Source organism: Leucoraja erinacea, chromosome 14 (assembly GCF_028641065.1).
Source record: "Leucoraja erinacea ecotype New England chromosome 14, Leri_hhj_1, whole genome shotgun sequence".
NCBI lineage: Eukaryota > Metazoa > Chordata > Chondrichthyes > Rajiformes > Rajidae > Leucoraja > Leucoraja erinaceus.
This window is the reverse complement of record NC_073390.1, coordinates 17,060,577-17,080,580: the sequence shown is the minus strand read 5'-3', so window position 1 is coordinate 17,080,580 and position 20,004 is coordinate 17,060,577. Positions and strand designations below refer to the sequence as shown.

At 41.7% G+C, this 20,004-nt stretch overlaps 1 protein-coding gene across 1 annotated transcript in view; it reads left to right on the top strand.

Moving 5' to 3' along the window:
* The window catches only part of LOC129703323 (phospholipid scramblase 1-like), a 47,002-nt gene extending 29,700 nt beyond the window's left edge, over positions 1 to 17,302 (top strand). Inside the window, exons 5-9 of the mRNA XM_055645687.1 lie at positions 5,187 to 5,407; positions 8,619 to 8,777; positions 10,534 to 10,695; positions 16,425 to 16,492; positions 16,589 to 17,302. Coding sequence (XP_055501662.1) covers positions 5,187 to 5,407; positions 8,619 to 8,777; positions 10,534 to 10,695; positions 16,425 to 16,454 — 572 coding nt within the window. The 3' untranslated portion in view covers positions 16,455 to 16,492; positions 16,589 to 17,302. The remainder of the gene's footprint in view (positions 1 to 5,186; positions 5,408 to 8,618; positions 8,778 to 10,533; positions 10,696 to 16,424; positions 16,493 to 16,588) is intronic.
* Positions 17,303 to 20,004: the final 2,702 nt, after the last annotated feature.

Genomic DNA, 20,004 nt, shown 5'->3' with positions numbered 1-20,004 from the left:
AAACTGGTGAACCCGGAGAAAATCCACGTGGTCACGGGGTGATGTATAAACACTGTACAGACAAAGCTCATAGTCAGGATGGAACCTGGATCTCTGGCGCTGTAATAGAAACATAGAAACATAGAAATTAGGTGCAGGAGTAGGCCATTCGGCCCTTCGAGCCTGCACCGCCATTCAATATGATCATGGCTGATCATCCAACTCAGTATCCCGTACCTGCCTTCTCTCTCCATACCCTCTGGTCCCCTTAGCCACAAGGGCCACATCTAACTCCCTCTTAAATATAGCCAATGAACTGGCCTCAACTACCCTTTGTGGCAGAGAGTTCCAGAGATTCACCACTCTCTGCGTGAAAAAAAGTTCTTCTCATCTCGGTTTTAAAGGATTTCCCCTTTATCCTTAAGCTGTGACCCCTTGTCCTGGACTTCCCTAACATCGGGAACAATCTTCCTGCATCTAGCCTGTCCAACCCTTTAAGAATTTTGTAAGTTTCTATAAGATCCCCTCTCAATCTTCTAAATTCTAGAGAGTATAAACCAAGTCTATCCAGTCTTTCTTCATAAGACAGTCCTGACATCCCAGGAATCAGTCTGGTGAACCGTCTCTGCACTCCCTCTATGGCAATAATGTCCTTCCTCAGATTTGGAGACCAAAACTGTACGCAATACTCCAGGTGTGGTCTCACCAAGACCCTGTACAACTGCAGTAGAACCTCCCTGCTCCTATACTCAAATCCTTTTGCAATGAAAGCTAACATACCATTCGCAGCAAACTCTACCGCTGCGCCACCACGCTGCCCTTTCAAAACATTCATCGATTTTTTGTGTTTCCACCACTCGAGAATCTGCAAATTCCAGATCATAACCACTCACTGGGTTAAAGAGATTTTTTTCTCCTATGGCTTCCTGCATAATTTGCCCATATTTCAATGTCTATGCCCACCACCAATCATTGAACCATCATCAATGCAAGCATTTATTCTGTTTAAATTGGATATGTCATAATATTAGTGAACAGCAGAGAACAGCAGACTATTGACCAAGGGTAGACTGGAGTAACTCGTACTGGAGTAACTCAGCGGGACAGGCAGCATCTCTAGAGGGAAGGAATGGGTGACGTTTTGGGTCGAGATCCATTTTCAGACCGAGTCTGATGTCTCTATGTTTGGTTTAAACCAGTATCTGCAGTTCCTTCCTACACAGACCATTATTGACCTACTCCTGTTCTCATTCCTCATGCTTCAAACCAATCATGATATTGCACTCAAATCTTTTCAGCTCTCGCTGCTGGAGAACAATTTCAGCTTCTTGAGTAAATCCTTGTGGCTGAAGCCCTTCATCTGTTAAATCATACAAGAAATTCTTTCTGCACCCTTTCCACACGTGCGGGGGTCAGAACTGGACTTACTGTTGCAGTAATGCCTAACAAGTGCTTTAGAAAGATCTGCCTGCAATTTTTATTTATTTTGTAAAATCTCTGATCACATGTTTATTAACTGCTCTCTCATTATGCCATTCTATTCCCAAGGACCCCAGGTCCTTCAGTTGCTGTACATATATATTGTATGGTCTATATCGTCTCTCATTATTTCCACTAATGTGTATTATTTTATAGCTGCTTGCAATACAATCTTTGCCAAACATTCCAGCCATGCTTTGTATATTGTGGTCACACGAAACTGCAGGAGCTGGAATCTGGAGCCAAACACAAAGTGCTAGAGGAACTGAATGGGTCAGGCTGCATCTGTGGAACATAGAATATAGAACTGTACACCACAGAAACAGGCCCGTTGGCCCACAATTTTGTGCTCTACATGCTGCTTAGTCAAACTAATATCATCTGCCTATACGTGATCCATACTCCTCTATTCCCTACATTTCCATATGCCTATCTAAAACCCTCTTAAATGCCAGCATCGTAACTGCCTCCACCACCAAGCCTGGCAATGCGTACCAGGCCCCCACTAGTCACTGTGTAAAAAACAAGCCCCACACATCTGCATTCAACTTTCTTCCTCTCACCATATAGTTGTGCCATCTCGTGTTGGACATTTCCACCTTGGGGAAAAAGGTTCTAAGTGTCTACCCTATTGATACCTCTCATAATTGTATATACTTCTATCCAGTCTCCCTTCAATTTATGACGTTCTTGAGAAAACAATCCAAGTCTATCCAACCCCTTCCTCAACCGAAGCCCTCTAATCCAGGCAGAATTCTGGTAAACCTCCTTTGCACCCTTTATAAAGACTCCATATCTTTACTGTAACAGGGCGAAAAGAACTGCATGCAATACCCCAAATACTCCCAATAACTTGGCGTGTCCGAAGTCATATAGAGGTGGAGTGAACGGATAGGCGATGTTTTGGATCAGGTCCCTTCTTTAGACATCTATATCTTCTTGCAGTCTATTAACATCCTCCTCACTACTTACCGCACTTCCAGTCTCCATGCCGTCTGCAAAATTAGAATTTATACCTTGCGTGCACGTCTAAGTATTAATATTTATCAGATAGCTGGTGCCCCAGCATTAAGCTTGGAGAACCACCACTGTTTACCATCCTCCAGCGTAAAGAACAGCTATAAATCTCAGTTGCTGATCTTTGGCTAGTTTACCATCCACTCTGCCCTTGGCTCTGTTGCTTCTGTAAAAAATGTACTCCCTCTCATGATCTGATTTTAATCTTAAATTGTACCTAGATTCCACTCATAGATACATAATTATATGAAAGGTTCTGACCCCGGGAAATAAGGAAGACAGATTGAGGATTTTGGATCTGCAAGGCAGAACTCCCAGTGCTTAAATATACAAACAGCCCCACAAATGAATTCTGAGCAAGAAGGCTAATCAGCCCATCAAGCCTGCTTTACCATTGAATAAGATTGTGAATGGTCTGATTGCAACATCAACTCCCTGTTCTATTGCTATCAGGCAACTGAGCCATCCTCTTAACAACTGGAGAGCGGTCTACTTCACCAAAGACCTTCAAACTATATTTAATCAGACTTTACTGAACTTGTATCTTATACTAAATGTTATGACCTTTATTCCATATCTGTACACTGTGGACAGATTGATTGTCATCATCGTGTATAGTATATTTGCTGACTAGATAGCATGCAAACAAAAGCTTTTCACTCCACCTCAGTACACATGGCAATACTTAACTAAACTAAACTATCTAACTATGGTGATCCTTCTCTCCATTGTTTATCATGCCTTTATGTTCCAATTCCCTACAGGGAGTTGGGGGGTGGATATTGTAGGTGAATATATTGATGATGGCTTAGCTTAAAATCTAGAAGAAATGCAAGCACGTGGGGATATCAGCAGCAATCTTTAGATTTAAATACAACACTTTGGAATCTGCATACACAATCCTTCATGAGGTAGCCACAAACTGCTGGAGTAACTCAGCGGATCAGCCAGTATCTCTGGAGAAAAGGAATTGCTGACGTTTCAGGTCGAGATCCGACTTCAGACTCAGAGTCAGGGAGGAGGAAAACTAGAGGTATGAAAACGTACAAAACAAACTAGAGCCGGCACCAATGACCAAGGAAAGGAGGAGCCTGCAATGGTTCATTGTTGTGTGTGGAGGAGGTGAGAACTATGAAACTGACAAGTCGACTGGGGTGGGGGAGGGATGTACAGAGAGGGAATGCAAGTGTTGCACAAAATTAGAGAAATCAATATGCATACCGCCGGGTTGTAAACTGCCCAAGCAAAATATGAGGTGCTGTTTCTCCAATTTGTGTGTGAGGAGAAGTGAATTGTCATTTTCAAGCTGTTAAATTCTCAATAGGATAGGCAGTAAATTCCCACGACTCATAGCTGCTATTTTACTGCCTGTTCACAGTGCTTGTGCTGCAAGCTTGTATTAATTCCTTCTGCAGATTACTTTGGCACTTTCACCCCCACGGTTTGGATGTTGTTATGCTCTGGTTGGTCTGACCAGCAGGAGTGCCACTTGCAGTGGTACTTTGGACGGCTGGCTGTGATCACAAAGACCAGGGGAATCAGCAAGTCTTACCCTGGTAACTGGCTGTCAGCCCGGCACATGCCTGGAGCTGCACTGAAGAGACATTTTATTAGAGAACCCGGACCTGCAAACGGCTGTTCTGAATAAGCTTCCTCAATAAGTCAAAATATGCTGTATCCGCACAGGCTCTGGGGGGTTGAATTTTTGATTTAGGTTTATTATTGTCACGTGTACCAAAAAGCTTTGATTTGCATGCGATCCAATCAAATCCGAAAATACATTGAAGTGTGTAAAAATGAACAGCAGATGTTGGTTTATACTGAAGATAGACACACAATGCTGGAGTAACTCAGCAGGTCAGGCAGCATCCCTGGAGAAAAGGGATGGGTTAGAAAGGAACTGCAGATGCTGATTTATACCGAAGATAGGCACAAAGTGCTGGAGTAACTCGGGGTTAGAAAGCTACTACAGGTGCTGGTTTGCACTGAAGATAGACACAAAGTCTGAAGAATTTATGTTCTGTGTCATGTGATTGCCTGAAATTCTAATCTTGTAATGATTTCTGGGGGGAACTCATTTCTTCTCATCTCATACCAGCATCTGTTCCTCTTTCACCCAGAAGGTGGTGGGTAGGTGGAGTGAGCTGCCAGGCGAGCTGAAATAAGGTCCTGACCCAAAACGTCGCCTATCCATGTCCTCCAGAGATGCTGCCTTATCCGCTGAATCCCTCAAGCATTTTGTGATCTAGGCAAGATACCAGCTGCAGTTCCTTGTGTCCACCAACTATCCTCTGTCTCACCCCCCTCCATCTCTCCTCTTTACACTGACCATCACCCACTCTGCATCAAGAATGCTACACATTCTTGATGCAGGGTCTCGGCCCAAGGGGTCGACAAATCCTCACCCTTCTTACCCACCCGCAAACCACAGATACTGCTCAGCTAACTGAGTTCATGCGATTGTTTGTTTCTGCTCTAGATACAGTACCTGCATCCACAGTCTATCCTCCATCACTCCATTCTTGGTTTCTTGGTCCTCCAAAATATTCAAAGTGGAATTTAAACTGGTGATACATGATGCATCTTGTGATCGTTCTTGAGTAGATACTGCACTGGGGAGGAGCTAATGTTTTTACTTGTGTTCTTCACCGACGTATTTTATTTAACTAAATAGCCATTGTTCCCCTTCTCCCCACCACCATTGACTTCAGCCTTAACTGGATTTGAAACCAACAACAAATTTCAAATTAAGAATAGCCTTGGTCAACAGATCTACTTTGCCGCTGAGGAGAATGATTGCTGCACTCGGAATTGGTGTGGAAATATGCGCCCCTTTGACATGAAGATTATTAACACCTTTGGACAAGAGATCATGAGTCTGTACCGGCCCTTGAGGTGTGCTGGTTGTTGCTGCCCATGCTGTTTGCAAGAGGTTAGTGTCTCGTTTTGGTTGAGGAACACATTACATCTGCTGGTTCTGTAAGATTATTGAACATCTTTACAGCAGTTAATCCTGCAGGGCCTTATACATAAGCAGCACTAAATTATAAAAAATTTCAATTTGTGATCTCCGTCTACTTCAACACCTCTTTATACTTCTTTTTCTGTGTAACCTTCGATTCTCCAGCATCTGCAGTTCCCTCTTTAACTCTTTATACTTCTTCCTGGTATTCTGTTTGACGGGTTTTCTCCACCACTTTTGGCAACACCCTAAAGTGGGATAAAAAATAACAAATCTATAATAGCAGCATTGAATGATCTGCTGCCAAAATGCTGTGATTCACTAAATGTGGCAACAAAAAATCTTTACCTGATCTGGTGACTCCTCACCCACAATGTGGTTTGTTCTTAATTGCTCAACAAACCAGATAAAGAGCAACTGGGGGATGCAGAATAAATGGCCATCTTCCACATTACATTCATATCCAATGAAGGATATTAAATACAATATCTTGGTCCTTTATTGATTGTTAACGCTGCCTTGATTTTATCTCTTCCACACTCTCATCACATATTCCATCTTTTTTTTCTTTCTTTCTATCTTTCTTCCTTTCTCTGTATCTCTTTCCCTCTTTTTCCCCTTTGTTCTTGTTCTCTCTCTCTCTCTCTTATTTTTTTCTCTATTGCTCTCTCAATTCAATTTCAATTCAATTAAAAAACTTTATTGGCATGATAAAAAATCATTATTATATTGCCAAGGTATAAAACATGACATACATATTTGAAATGCATAAGTATAAATACAAGTATACAGTGCATGGATAGATATGTCCTTGTACATAAACTTGCAATAGGCCTATAGCCCTTTATTGATTGCTACACATTCTTGTAGCTGTAAGCAGTACAACACAATAGCAAGTTTAGCAATTCAATATTAATTTCTTAGTGTTAGTTAATGTCGATTAGTGTGTGTGCGTACATATGTGCATGTTGGTCATTCACCGTCTCTCAGGTTATGGCATGCTGTTACGTATTGTGCACCAAGATGTGCCGTATTTCCTTCGCCAAGGATTATTCTTAGTTTTGATGTACCATCTAGTTCTTTAAAATCAGGGGTCGCCACACTGAGTTTGTCAAAGTATGCTGTCCTTGTTTTGTCATTTTTTTTGCATTTTAGAAAGAAGTGCACCTCTGTTTCAACCTCATCTGTCAAACAGTGTCCGCATATTCTGTTTTCTCTTAGTTGCCAGAATCTCTTCTGTCTTCCTTTTTCAACTGCCAAATAGTGGTCACTTAACCTGTATTTGGTGAGGGTCTGTCTCTGCTTTATGTCTAACAGTTGAGAGATAGTCTGCCAATTTATAGTCTCTTTTTAGGGAACAGTAACATTCTAATCTGCATTGGCTTTTGGTTTCTTTATCCCAATGTTCCAAGTACGTTTCTTTACATTGTTTGATAATTTGGTTCACTCTAACTGGTGATTGTGGGTCAGTATTGATCTGGGGCTGGTCAGGGTTTAACTGGATACCTCTTTCTCTCCTTTATTTCTATCTCTTATCTCTCTCTCCCTCTCTCTCTCTCTCTCTCTCTCTCTCTCTCTCTTTCTTTTTTTGCATTCAAAAACTTTATTCGACACAAACATATGATACAACACATCAAATCCTAACCAAAAATTACACTATATCAAGTATCATTATAATACAACATTGCATTCTTTCTTCACAATGCTGTTAACTTCTTTCTTCTTTTTTCCTTTCTCTATGCTCTCTCTCTCTCTCCTTTCTCTCTCTCTCTCTCTCTCTCTCTCTCTCTCTCTCTCTCTCTCTTTCTCTCTCTCTCTTTATCTCTCTCTTTCTCTATTGCTCTCTCTCTCTCTCTCTCTCTCTCTCTCTCTCTCTCTCTCTCTAACATGCACTAGTTGGCATGTGGGAGGAAACCAGAGCACATGAGGAAAGCAATGTAATCACAGGGGAACGTGCAAACTCCACAGAGAGAACTCAGTCTGAGTCTGGCACTGTGAGGCCACAGTCGCCCCTTTTCAAGCCCATTACATTTAGTGAGTTTATTATCATGTGCACGTGTATGGTGAGTTATGATTGCAATGAAAGTCTTGCTCATGCATGTAGAAAAACAAAATATTAAAACAGGAATTATATATAAATCACAGAGAAATTTTACAAGACAGTAAAAAGAAAATATATAATGCAAACCTTTGCTTCGATCCTGAGTTTACTTCCTGTTCTCCCTGTGGCTGTGTGGGTTTCAAGGTTCAAGGTCAGTCTATTGTCACGTGTACCAATTATGGTACAGTGAAATTTGAATTACCATACAGCCATAATAAAAAACGCTACAAGACACACAACTACATAAAAGTTAACATAAAAATCCACCACAGCGGATTCCCCACGTTCCTCACTGTGATGGAAAGCAATAAAGTCCAATCTTCTTCCTCCAAGTTCTCTGGTTTCCCCCAACATCCCAAAGGCTTGCAGGTTTGTAGGTTAATTAGCAGCTGTAAATCCCCCCCCCCCACACGTAGAGTGTGGATGTGAAAGTGGTTTGACATACTAGTGTCAAACTAGTGTGAACGGGTGATTGATGGTACACCAGTACAATTGTGCAAAAGTATACAGTTAGCAAAACAAGCCCATGGTAATGCAAGAGACAATATTGCATCAGAGATCCGGGATCAATCCTCACTATAGGTACTGTTTATACAGATTTTGTGCGTTCTCCATGTGACCGCTTGGGTTTTCACCAGGTGCTTCAGTTTCCTCCCACATTCCAAAGGTGGGCAGTTTTGTAGGTTAATTGGCTTCTGCAAAGTGTAAATTGTCCCTAGTGTGTGGAATAGTGCTAATGTACCGGGCAATCGGTGGTCAGCAGGGACTCTGTGGGCTGGACAGCCTGTCTCAGCGCTGTATTTCTAAAGTCTGAAGGTGGTCTGTAGTTATACTTTGTTGGGGTAGGATTACCGTTTCCTTTTTAAAATTTTCTTTTTATGGTTTGCTTCCTTTTGCTCTCTCCCCTTTTGTGTTGTTGTTCACATGCAAAGAGGCTACATCACTCAGAACTCAAGCCTGTTTTTTGTAAAGGTCCTACTACCAGACTTGGTGAAGTGATTTGCTTCCCCAGTGCTTGGTGCACTGACCACAATATGTTTAACGGACCACAATATGTTTAACACCACATTTTCTCCGCAGATCGAAGTGATGGCACCTCCTGGCCAACCTATTGGATATGTCATTCAAACATGGCACCCATGCCTGCCAAAATTTACAGTTCAGAATGAGAAGAGAGAGCCTGTTTTGAAGATTGGAGGGCCATGCTGTGTATGCGGATGTGGTGATGTTGATTTCCAGGTACCAGTCTTTTCTTTGTGCCTACCTCACCACTCCAACACTGTCCACATATCTGTTTACATATCACATATTGGTGACACTAGTTTAGTCTAATATTGTCACGTGTACCGAGATACAGTGAAAAGCTTTTGTTTGCGTGCTATCCAGTCAGAGATTACATGATTACAATCAAGCCGTCCACAGTGTTCAGATAAAGGATCAAGGGCACAACATTTACTGCAAGGTATAACATTGAAGTCTGATAAAGTCTGATTAAAGATAGCTCAATGGTCTCCAATTAGATGAATGGGAGTATGAAGGAACTGCAGATGCTTGTTTAAACCTAAGATAGACACAAAATGCTGGAGTTACTCAGCAGGAGAGGCAGCATCTCTGGAGAGAAGGAATGGATAACGTTTTGGGTCCAGACCCTTCTTCAGACTGACATCAGGGGGGAGGGAGATACAGAGATAAGGAAGTGTAAGGTGTGAAAGGGTAAAGAGAATGATGATCAAGGAAAATGTAGAATAGATAATTGTTAGCTGGCAGAAGGTAACAACAAAGTAAACAGTCGGAGATGGTAAGACTGGTTGGAGAACTGGGAAGGGGGAGGGAGAAATTAACAACTTTCATACCAATATTCAAATCCACGCAGACACAGGAAGAACATACAAACTGCAGACAGACAGCATCTGTATTTGTAGTCGGGATCAAACCGGGGTCTCTGGCTTCGTGAGGCATCAGCTCTATCGCTGCGTCACCATGCCGCCCTGATCTTTCCACTTCCCTTTTGCCAAACCAAATCTCAAACCAGTTGAGAATGCGGTGACTCGTTTTCCTCCACTAATCTAATTGAATCATGATTACGAGCATGACAAAAATGCACCACTTGTCCAGATGTCCAAATTTATTCCCTAACACCAAGCTCAGAACTGTGATTCTATGGATCCCGAACATAGAACATAGAACATTAAATAGCACAGCCACTGGAGCAGGCCCTTCGTCCTAAACACCTCTGTCTGCACATGATCCAAACACCTCCCTTCCCTGTATATCCATGTGCCTATCTAAAAGCCTCTTAAATTCCTCTATTTTACCTGCCTTTACCACCATGCTTGGCAGCATGTTTCAGGCACCCATTACTCTCTGCGTAAACAAAAACTTGACCCACAAATTTCATTTAAACTTTGCCCCTCTCACCTTAAAGCTCCGGTCTCTGGTCTTTGATATTGTCACTCTAGGGAAAAAAGTTCTGCCTGTCTGTCCTACCTATTCTTCTTGGAATTTTATATACTTTTATCAAACATCCTCTTGGCCTCTGGCGCTCCGGAGATAACAATCCAAGTTTGTTCAACCTCTCCTTATAGCTAAGATCCATGTACCTATCTAAAAGTCTCTTAAATACCTCTATTGCAACGGCTTCCACCATCACCCCTGGCAGCATCTCCCTGGCCCCCACCACTGGCCCTGTACACCTGCATTCAAGTTTGCCCCTCTCATTTTAAAGCTATGCCATCCAGTCCTTCACTTTTGACATGCTCAATTCTAGAATGCATTCTAGACTTGGAAAAGTTTTGAACACGAAGGAGTCTCCTGGGAAGTTGGCTTGGGTTTGTCTGCCATGACCTCATTAACCAATGAATTGAAGGTTTGATAGCATATGCCTTCTTCTAGTAAAGACTTGGACCATTTACAGGTGATGGCCTTGTGATGTGCAAAGAGCTTATCAAATGAATTAAAATAAATTAAGTTTTAACTTATTTTTATCTTGTAATAGGTTACAAACCTTGATGAATCTGAATCAATTGGCAAAATAACCAAGCAATGGACTGGATTACTGAGAGAAGCTTTTACAGATGCAGATAACTTTGGGATCCAGTTCCCCTTGGATCTAGACGTGAAGGTGAAAGCAGTTTTGCTAGCTGCCACCTTCTTAATTGTAAGTATTAATAAATCGATACAATATATCTTTGAAAATCAGTTTAATGCTGATAAGTGTGAGGTGCTACATCTTGGCAGGACAAATCAAAATAGGACATGCATGATAAATGGTAGTGAATTGAGGAATGCAGTTGAACAGAGGGATCTAGGAATAACTGTGCACAGTTCCCTGAAGGTGGAATATCATGTAGATAGGGTGGTAAAGAAAGCTTTTGGTGTGCTGGCCTTTATAAATCAGAGCATTGAGTATAGAAGTTGGGATGTAATGTAAAAATTGTACAAGGCATTGGTGAGGCCAATTCTGGAGTATGGTGTACAATTTTGGTTGCCTAATTATAGGAAGGATGTCAACAAATTAGAGAGAGTACAGAGGCGATTTACTAGAATGTTGTCTGGGTTTCAGCAACTAAGTTACAGAGAAAGGTTGAACAAGTTAGGTCTTTATTCTTTGGAGCGCAGAAGGTTAAGGGGGTCTTGATAGAGGTCTTTAAAATGATGAGAGGGATAGACAGAGTTGACGTGGATCAGCTTTTCCCACTGAGAGTAGGGAAGATTCAAACAAGGGGACATGACTTGAGAATTAAGGGACAGAAGTTTAGGGGTAACATGAGGGGGAGCTTCTTTACTCAGAGAGTGGTGGTGGTGTGGAATGAGCTTCCAGTGCAAGTGGTGGAGGCAGGTTTGATTTTATCATTTAAAAATAAATTGAATAGTTATATGGACGGGAAAGGAATGGAGGGTTATGGTCTGAGTGCAGGTAGATGGGACTAGGGAAGAATAAGTGTTCGGCACAGACTAGAAGGGCCGAGATGGCCTGTTTCCGTGCTGTAATTGTTATATGGTTATATGATGCTATTGTCATGGGTTCTGATCACTAAATCTATTCGCTGGCATTTGACTCACCCCACCTTCCCTTTTAGTCTAGTTTGGAGATACAGCACAGAAATAGGATCTTTGGCGCACCGAGTCCACGCTAACCAGTGATCCCCATACACTAGCACTATCCTACACACAAGGGACAATTATTCAATATTACCAAAGACAATTAACCTGCAAATGGATACATCTTTGGAATGTGGGAGGAAAACCAAAGCACCTGGAGAAAACTGACACGTTCATGGGGAGAAGGTGCAAACTCTGTACAGACAACACACATAGTCAGGATTGAACCCTGGTCTCTGGCGCTGTAAGGCTTTCAAACTTTTAGAAAAATAATTATTAGTAATCACAACATAATCTGTAAATGATTACAGGTGCAATTATTTGGAAGTCTCTATATTGCAGTTATGTAATTCCCACTGCAGCGGCTTTATGTAAGACTTCAAAACAACTGCAAATGTCCCAATGTTTCCAGAATCTGTTGTACAAACCCTGTGACTAACACACTGATCCATCCAAGTATTATATTTGTGATTTAGGGTGACCATCTCTTTCCCTCACCGACACACAGGAACACCTCTATCGTTAAATGTCTGAGCGCAGGGATTATTCTCCGATGTCCAATTGATGCTGAACTTGAAAATATTTTAAATATGTTTTGAAAGGTCAATATAATCTGAGTGGTATAGCTAGAACTTTTTTCACTCAGAGTGTGGTGGGTGTATGGAACAAGCCCGCAGGGAGGTAATTGAGGCAGGTACTATAACAACATTTAAAAGACATTTGGACAAGTGCATGGATAGCAAAGATTTAGTGAGATGTGAGCCAAACACAGGCAGGTAGGACTAGTGTAGATGAGCAACTTGGTCAACATGGGCAAGTTGGGCTGAAGGGCCTGTTCCTGTGCTGTATAACTCTATGTCTGACCGACTGGCCCCCATGGACCGTATCTCCTCATCACTCACCGAGCGCACACCTTCATTGTCACCTCTTGACCTCACCCCTCAACACCCCAGCTGCTCTCATTTGCCCACTTTGTATGCCTGTACTGCACGTGTGTGTGCACGTATGTGTGTCCATGAAAATATCTTGTTAATCTAGTGTTGCTTCTTTTCATGTTTATTAAGTGCGGTGAGGTACAGGAATGGAATCAATTGAAGTACTTGATTTGCAACAAATCATTTAAATTCATTGTTTCTACACACAGAAGGAAAATCTGACTGATAAATTAATCAACATGATCAAAACAACATGTCGCTAATGTTAAAATCTGTCTGTAAATTCCCAGCCTTTGAGTTTGCTTGCATTCAGGGAAAATGTATCTGCTCATCAGAGTGCTATAACTTTTAACTTAATTCATCAGGGTTTAGTTAAAGCTGCGTGGCAGAGACCTGAAGTAGCAAGCTAAATCATGTTGGCCATGGATTATGAGGTCCTATATTGTAGTTAGTGTCCCATGGCTAAACGCTGAGCACCTAACACACTGCGAAGGCTCAGATCCATCAGGTTTAATTTAGTTTTGAGATACAGCATGGATACGGGCCCTACGAACCCAGGTCTCTGCCGCTGTGAGGCAGCAACTCTACCAGCTGCTTCACTGTGCCGCGCCAGATCATTTAAGATCTGAGAGATAAATAAATCCAAGTGCTCAGTTATTCATTATTTATACGGTGGGGACTGTGAAGGGAGAGAGAATGAAATATTTTTTGTTTGCTTTGATAGTCTCTATACAGTGGGGCTACATAACTAGATTTACTAGAATGTTGCCTGGGTTTCAGCAACTAAGTTACAGAGAAAGGTTGAACAAGTTAGGGCTTTATTCTTTGGAGCGCAGAAGGTTAAGGGGGGACTTGATAGAGGTTTTTAAAATGATGAGAGGGATAGACAGAGTTGACGTGGAAAAGCTTTTCCCACTGAGAGTAGGGAAGATTCAAACAAGGGGGCATGACATGAAAATTAAGGGACTGAAGTTTAGGGGTAACATGAGGGGGAACTTCTTTACTCAGAGAGTGGTAGCTGTGTGGAATGAGCTTCCAGTGAAGGTGGTGGAGGCAGGTTCGTTTTTATCATTTAAAAATAAATTGAATAGTTATATGGATGGGAAGGGAATGGAGGGTTATGGTCTGAGCGTAGGTATATGGGACTAGGGGAGATTATGTGTTCGGCACGGACTAGAAGGGTCGAGATGGCCTGTTTCCGTGCTGTAATTGTTATATGGTTATATGGTTATATGGTTATAACAGAACTGCTATTAAGACCACAGTCTTAGAATAAAGGGGAGTTCATTTAAGACTGAGGTGAGGAAAATCTTTTTCACCCAGAGAGTTGTGAATTTGTGGAATTCCCTGCCACAGAGGGCAGTGGAGGCCAAATCACTGGATGGATTTACGAGAGTTAGATAGAGCTCTTGGGGCTAGTGGGGTCAAGGGATATGGGGAGAAGGCAGGCACGGGTTATTGATAGGGGACGATCAGCCATAATCACAATGAATGGCGGTGCTGGCTCGAAGGGCCGAATGGCCTCCTTCTGCACTATTTTCTGAGAACGTCAATCACAAAAAAGGGTAATCATGAATCCTACCCTTCAATGAAGGCACTTCAGACAATTTGTGGAGGTTGATACTAGAATTTCCAGCCCACAAGACTTTTGCAGCCCACACTGATTACCAAACAAGTGCAATTTTAGTTTAGAGTTGCAGCACAGAAACAGGCCCTTCGGCCCACTGAGTCCATGTCGACCAGGAATCCACGTACACGAGCACTATCTTACACACACTATTCCCCCACACGGCGGCGGTGATGCCTCGCGGGCCGACCCGTGGTCGACGGTCGATGAGAGTGTGGAGGACCGCCGTGAGGGGGGCAATGGGAACCCGACGTGGGGGGTACCGTCATGAAGGAAGAGGGGAGAGAACAATGGGGGTGGGGGAAGATGAAGGACAATGGGGACATGGCGCGGGGGGGGACTGTTGGGTGAGGGAGAACAAAAGGGGGAGCCGGCATGCTTTGTAAATTTGTCAGCCTGTAGGTAGCTGCTATTTATATACATTGTGTGTGCAAGCAAAGAATCTCACTGTGCCTGGTCACATGTGACAATAAAGTATTCCAATTCCTTCATTTACCAATTTTTACCGAAGCTAATTAACTTACAAACCTGTGCACCTTAAGAATGTGGGAGGAAACCTGAGGTCCCAGAAAAAATCCAAGCTGTCACACAGGGATCATACAAACTCCATACAGAAAGCACCCGTAGTCAGGATCGAACTTGGGTCTCTGGCACTATAAGGCAACAACTCTACCGCTGTTCCACCATTCCATCCCAATTGCCCCTGCGGGAACTTGCAGTTTAAAGGCGATTTCATCTCTCATATTCAGGCTCTGTGTGTAACAGAAACATAAAAAATATAAGACAGTGTGGTACAGGAATGAGCCCTTCAGCACACAATGTCTGGGCCAAACATGATGCCTAGTTAAACTGATCTCCCCAGCCTGCATGTGATCCTTATCCCTCAGTTCCATACATATTCATACACCTATCTAAAAACCTCTTAAATGCCACTATCTTTTCAGTTTCCACAACCACACCTGGCAGCTCATTCGAGGCACCTACCACCCTCTGATTAAAAAATACGTCTCCTTCAAAGAGTTTTTTGTCACAGAGAGTGGTGGCTGCTTGGAATGCGCTGCCAGGGAGTGGTAGTAGAAGCAGATATAATAGTGGCATTTGAAGAAGGCAAATGAATATCCAGGAAATTAAGGAATATGGATATGGGTCAAGTCCGGCAGAGTTTATTTTAATTTGACATCATGTTCGGCACGGACATTGTGGGCCAACGGTCCTGGTCCTGTTCCTGTGCTATACTGTTCTATGTTTTATGAAACTTGGAAGAATTTTCTGACTCAGTGCAAAGGGAGACACTAACTGACCCATAATTGGTCAGTTACCCCTCCTCCTCTGAATAACATTGACAGCATGTGGAAAACACTGCCAGTCAGTGAAAATGTTGATAGTGCAGAACGCAATTCAACGTATCCATATCCTTTGGGGTGACACAGCAGTAGAGTTTCTGCCTTACAGTGCCATAAACCCAGGTTCGATCCTGACCCTGCCCGCTGTCTGAATGGAGTTTGTACGCTCTCCCTGTGACCACGTGGGTTTTCTCCGGGTGCTTCAATTTCCTTCCACATTCCAAAGACGTACAGGTTTGTAGGTTAATTGGCTCCGGTGAAAATTGTAAATTGTCCCTAGTGTGTAGGATAGTGCTAGTGCATGATTGGCGCAGAACGGTGGGCCGAAGGGCCTATTTCCGCACTGTATCTCTAAACTGAACTATACTAAACTAAACTAAACTAAATCAAACTATCAATTAAAAAGAAGACATAAAGTATTTGAATAACTCAGCAGGTCAGTCAGCATCTCTGGAGAACATGGACAGGCGACGTCTCAGTAAGAATTAGATTGCGAATCCAGCACTTTGTTCCTTTTGTCGTAATGCAGCATTTGCAGTTCCTTGTGTCTACAGCCAGATTAATAGGTGGTTGAGAACAGATTGAAAGTTAAAAGGCTAAGTACAAACATATATCAAAGGCTTCGATGTACATTGAAAGCTTTATAATGAGAACCATGAAATCTAAATATTTAGGATTCTACATTATGTTGAATTATATCTAGAATTTTCATTTAATTCGCTTCAGTCGGAATGGTTTGAAGGTTTAAATGATTTATTACCTCAATAAATTGTACACCATAATGCAGTTTAACCTGGACTCTTGGGGAAGTCTGCCTTTCTTGTTAAATTTTTGGTGATTTTGGTCAGTTTAATTTAATTGGATTTTTTTTTCCTTCTAGGATTTTTTGTTCTTTGAGAAGAGCGGCTAGTGAACAAAGATTTGGCAAACTACAAAATAATCTCATTTGTAAGTATCTGTGCTCATTTTCCTTTGTTTTATTTTGTTGCATCTGAGTGCCACCAATTACACTACTAATGGTTTATTTCATGCTTTTAATTGCAGACATTGAAACAGATTGCAAGGACTATTTTAATTATTCGATCGTCATTTGAGAAATAAGAATCATTGACATGAAACGTAACAAATCAGTTTAAATATATCAGACTGTGTATCCAAACTGACTGACTGATGTGGTAAAATGAGGTTGAATTTCAGCACCGATACACTTCTGGAATGTAGAATATAAAAGGCATTTCTCCTTTTTCCAGCAGTTCCAACTTTCTGTCCTATATAAACAGTGTATGTGAGTGATCTGCATTGTAGACATACTGCCCTCCGCACACAATATTCCAAAAAGCTCCAAGCATTAGAGGCTTTAAGCAGGTGGGGAAAGCAGAAATCTTGCCTTTTAGTGCTTCGCTTCCTTTAACTTTGGTTTATATGCTGACCAAATGATGACAAATTGCATTATTTTCTCTATTGAGCTACGTCAAAGCAAATAAATATCGCAATTTTCTTTATGGAACCAATTCTCAGTAGAATATACATTTACATATATATATATTGCTAAATGTGAAATCTTAGAATATTGTATATTTTTAAACATGATAAGCCATGTAATGTACGTAAGTGAATAGTAAAGTTGTTTGTTATTCTCAACCATTTGCCTTATCCAATACTTTAATGATTCCAGCTAGGTTTGATCCTAGCTTTTCAAAACTATGTTCCTGTCTTGCCTCAGGGATTTAGTAACTTAATAAATTTCATACTATCAAACCTGTATCTGTCTTTTTATTATACGCATAGAAAATCAGAAGTCATTGGCTAGGTTCATTGATTGTAAGCAATACACTTGAGTCAAGTGTGGCCTTTTGTATTTTCGGAAACATAATGTCCTTAATTTATGCCTTTAAATTGTTTTCTAGCTTAGCAAAACTTTTTTTTTTAATTTAAACTTTAAGTGGGAGCATTGCAGCTCGATTCACACAATACTTGCAGGAGGATGGCATGGTGATGCAGCAGTAGAGATGCTGCCTTACAGCACCAGAGACCCGGGTTCGATCCTGACTACGGGGGCTGTCTGTACGGAGTTTGGATGTTATCCCCACGGGTTTTTCCCGGGTGCTCTGGTTTCCTCCAACATCTCCAAAGCTGTACGGGTTTGTAGGTTAATTGGCTTTGTAAATTGTCCCTAGTCTGTATGTTGTTGCTAGTGTATGGGGATCGATGGTTGGTGTGGACTCGGTGTGGCCTGTTTCCACACTGTATCGGTTTCTGCACTGTATCTTTAAAACTAAGACCGTACAGTAATCTGTTACACATGGTTTAAATATGCTCTTCTAAAGCTTACCCCCCTAGTCTAGTTTAGTAAAAAACACTGACTCGAGCACTGGAACAACTAAACTTTATTTATAGATTGAACATCAAATTCCCCTATACGATACCTAAACCACCACAGGTTCGATCCTTGTCTCTGCCTGGCTAAGCCCTTCAGCCTCGTGCAAGCAGACACACTCCAAAAGGACACGCAGTCCCAAGCACTCCTCCAGAAGGTCGACAACGGACCTCGTGGGGGCTGCCTTTTATAGGTCCATGAACCTTCAGGGGCCGAAGTACATAGGGGTGGTCTCTTTACAGTCGAATCAAACATATTAATTACATCAATACATTATTGACAGTTCCCCAAACCAATTACAGAGTCTCCCATACATTATTTCTTGGAGAAGCTTCTGGAAGGAAGCTAACTTAACTTGAATAATGCAACATTTACCCTGGAATTCAAAACAACCCTGCCAGGGCTGAACACGTTAACCAGTCAACAATAGCAGGGTAACTGTCTCGCAACATTATTTACAATATTTACAATTCATTTGCAGCAATCCAATCATATCAATGCATTAATGTTTGTTTACAGAGTTTCTATACATTTTATCAATTAAGGGGAAATGAAGAGAACACCCGGATCCTTCACCATCCTGCATATCAATCTGAAGCTCAGACTAGTCGGCGCCATCCACAGCCTGTAATTTTCCACTGACAACGGTTAAGCAATTCTGACAAATGCAGGGATTCATCATGTTTTAGTGTCCTCAATTTCGCCAATATTAACAATGGTAAGGTTAACGGTAGTTGATGTAGCAGAGGCCGGACAGACTGGAGAGGAGCATTAAAAGTAGGCTTGCACAACTGATATCAATCGCTAAACCCATCACTACACAGTGCAAGGTAGAAGTGGTAATATAATATGTGCTTGATTATTTTCATTACGCATTTCAAGTATTCAACATTTCCAATTAATGAGATGGAGAAAAAGATGGAGAATAAACATGTTGGGGAGATTTGATATGGTAGCTTAACCTTTTCCAGTTATGTTAGATGCTTATCCAATCTAACTGTCCAATTCAAATGTCCGTTTACTGCTCATAAACTTGTTGTAGGATAAGTAGAAGCCATTTGTGGTACAGCAATCACACTCATCCCATTCTCCTGCCCTTTCCTTACAACCATGTAAATTATTTTTCCTCAAGTGCTCATCCATTTCTCTTCAGAAACTCTGCTCCCACCACTCTTGCCTTCAGTTTTGTCTTCAACAAAAAGAGATAATGCTGGAAATACTCAACGGGTCAGTCTGTATCTGTGGAGAGAGAACACAAGCTAAAGTTTCAGGACGATTACTTATCAACGGGACAGGGTGAACATGAAGATGGCAATTTTAAAGGTGCAAAGATTGCCACAAGGGGTGATAAATAAGAGCAAAGATATACCAAGATTTAAAAGGATTACAATGTCAGGTAAGGAGACAAGAAGTAAAGCAAGTGAAAGAAGGTGGTTTAGGATTATTATGGTCACTTGTACCGAGATACAGTGAAAAGTTTTATTTTGCATGCTATCCAATCAAATAATACTATATATTAATACAATCAATTCAAACTGAGGTCAAATGCAAATTGGAGGAACGGCACCACATATCTCGCTTGGGCAACTTACAACCTGGTGGTATGAATATTGATTTCTCTAACTTCAAGTAACCCTTCCATCTCCTCTCCCTTTATCCTTCCACCCAACCAGGTCACACTAGCTTAAAGTCGTTTTGTTGAATCTCATTGTCTATAACTCGTTTTCACCTAGTACACAGCTAACACTGGCCAGTTTCCTTCATCATCGTTACTTTTTTGCATGTCGTTCATTTATTTGATCTACCTCACCATCTATATCTCTCATTTCCTTTTCCCCTGGCTCTGTCTGAGGAAGGGTTTCAACCCGAAACGTCACCTATTCCTTTTCTCCAGAGGTGACCCACTGAGTTACTTCAGATTTTTGTTACACACTCAAGTACAACAGGTAGAGCAAAGAGGAAGATGCAGAGTTCAAAATATAGTTTGCAGCACGTGGTGCATCCAGAGAAGTTGCCTGACTTTGTGTCCTTTTCTGACTGTCTGCCTGCATACATGGGTATACATACACTGCATTTTAGGTTT